At 47.1% G+C, this 1672-nt stretch overlaps 1 protein-coding gene across 1 annotated transcript in view; it reads right to left on the reverse strand.

Moving 5' to 3' along the window:
- The window catches only part of LOC104411856 (protein kinase domain-containing protein, cytoplasmic-like), a gene marked incomplete at its 5' end in the record, with an annotated part of 7089 nt that extends 5438 nt beyond the window's left edge, over positions 1-1651 (reverse strand). Inside the window, one exon of the mRNA XM_010022386.1 lies at positions 1520-1651. Within this exon, the coding sequence (XP_010020688.1) occupies positions 1520-1651 (132 nt within the window). The remainder of the gene's footprint in view (positions 1-1519) is intronic.
- Positions 1652-1672: the final 21 nt, after the last annotated feature.

Raw genomic sequence — 1672 nt, forward strand, 5'->3', positions numbered from 1 at the left:
TACCTGATCCAGCAGAAAGCTCGGTAAATCATTCTTGAACAAACTAGAGCTAGAAGAGGACATTCCCAGGGCACCAGCACTTTGTTCAAGTAGCTTTTTGCAGCAGTTTTCAGCCAGTATTGGGAGCCCTGGCATCAGACTGTCATCAGTGAGGTGTGCCAGGCAGACCCACGCCACCCCTCGCTGTCTCTGATAGTGATCTGGGCAGGCGCGAGGGTTTGTTCACTTGGAACAACTTGCAGAATCACTGGTATCTGATGTGGCTCATCAGAGGGGAATCCCATCCGTTTAGATGCCCTAATTAGGAAACAGGACTAGACAATACGAGTGTAAATCCTGAACCTCTGTCTTTATCACTTAAAAGATTATTAAAGCCTTAATGCCACTGTACCAGACCTTATCACCAGCTAATCCAGCATCATGGGTTTCTGGCTCTACAGGAGACTTTGACACATTTGAGATGAATGAGGTGCTGGGAAAGCTGTGTAGAAGCCAGTATGAAATAGTTTGTAAGCAGAAGTGGAACTCCACAGGCCAAAAGAAATTACTCTGGAAGCTCTGACACTATTTTAAGTTGATTAGTGAAGCAATCATAAGAATCCCAGCTTCATGTCCTGCTGCTGAGCGAGCACAGTTGCCACACTCCGCTCTGCCTTGGATGGCAAGGCTCCTCCTCAACATAAGGGACCACATGCAGGCAGGAATTTTATTTTGGGACTTTTGCTGTGTTTTCATTTTGCCTAAAGCATTTCTTACTGACGTTAAGGTACCCATGATTCTATCTGATGCTCTCTTTCCTCCTGGGAACCAAGCAAGTCGTAGTGAACCCCCAATGAGACCTTGAGGCAAACTGTAATACGAGCTATAACCAAAATAAGTGCCATGTCACAAGTAATTTATGTTCCTGGGGAGCTTAAGAGTCGCTATGCAGGATGCTTAGGAGACAAGGCAGATCTCACTAACAGGGATGCAATCCTAGCACCTACAGCAGGAGGAAAGCAATTTTGTAGTGTTTGTACTACAGTAATGCCTAAAGGGCTACGATCAGGAACATCAGACATACACATGGTGAGAGACGGGCTGCTCAGCTAGCTGCCTAGGACGGGTAATACACAGAAACAGCAGGCTCAGGGCACTGCAAGGCAGCTTTCTCCCGTCAGACCCATCCTGCAGAGGGGCCTCGCTATGGAAGCCCCTCTGTGGAGTGGAACAACATCGAAGCAAAACCAGCAATAAAGTGTAATACCGGGTACCAAACACCACCCCTCTGCTGAGCAAGATTTTGTGGCCATTTCATCCAAGATGCAGCTCTTTTAACATTGCCCTAGAGAGGACCATAGCTGTTTGAATGTGATTTAAAAAGAGTGAAATCAAACTGATCTAAGGACAATTTGCAGGAGCAAACAGAGTGTCAGCATGACAATCCCGTTTGCCCCAGCAGTCACCACGGGCTCTTCGCATTTACCCAGTTTGCGGTCTAAAAGCGACTGATAAAACTCCCTTTGTCTTGTTTTCTTACTTTAAATCTCTCCTCCCAGGGGGTCTGCAGAAGCTGAATCATCTCCAGGGGGGATCCCAATTCCAGCATAGCTGTGACCCGTATTTCAGGATCTCCGCTATTATCATAGCATTGACCGTGCAGCTGCGGGGATGGAAGGAGCGATTGTCAGAG

The sequence above is a fragment of the Nestor notabilis genome, unplaced genomic scaffold, assembly GCF_000696875.1.
Source record: "Nestor notabilis isolate BGI_N333 unplaced genomic scaffold, ASM69687v1 scaffold20319, whole genome shotgun sequence".
NCBI lineage: Eukaryota > Metazoa > Chordata > Aves > Psittaciformes > Psittacidae > Nestor > Nestor notabilis.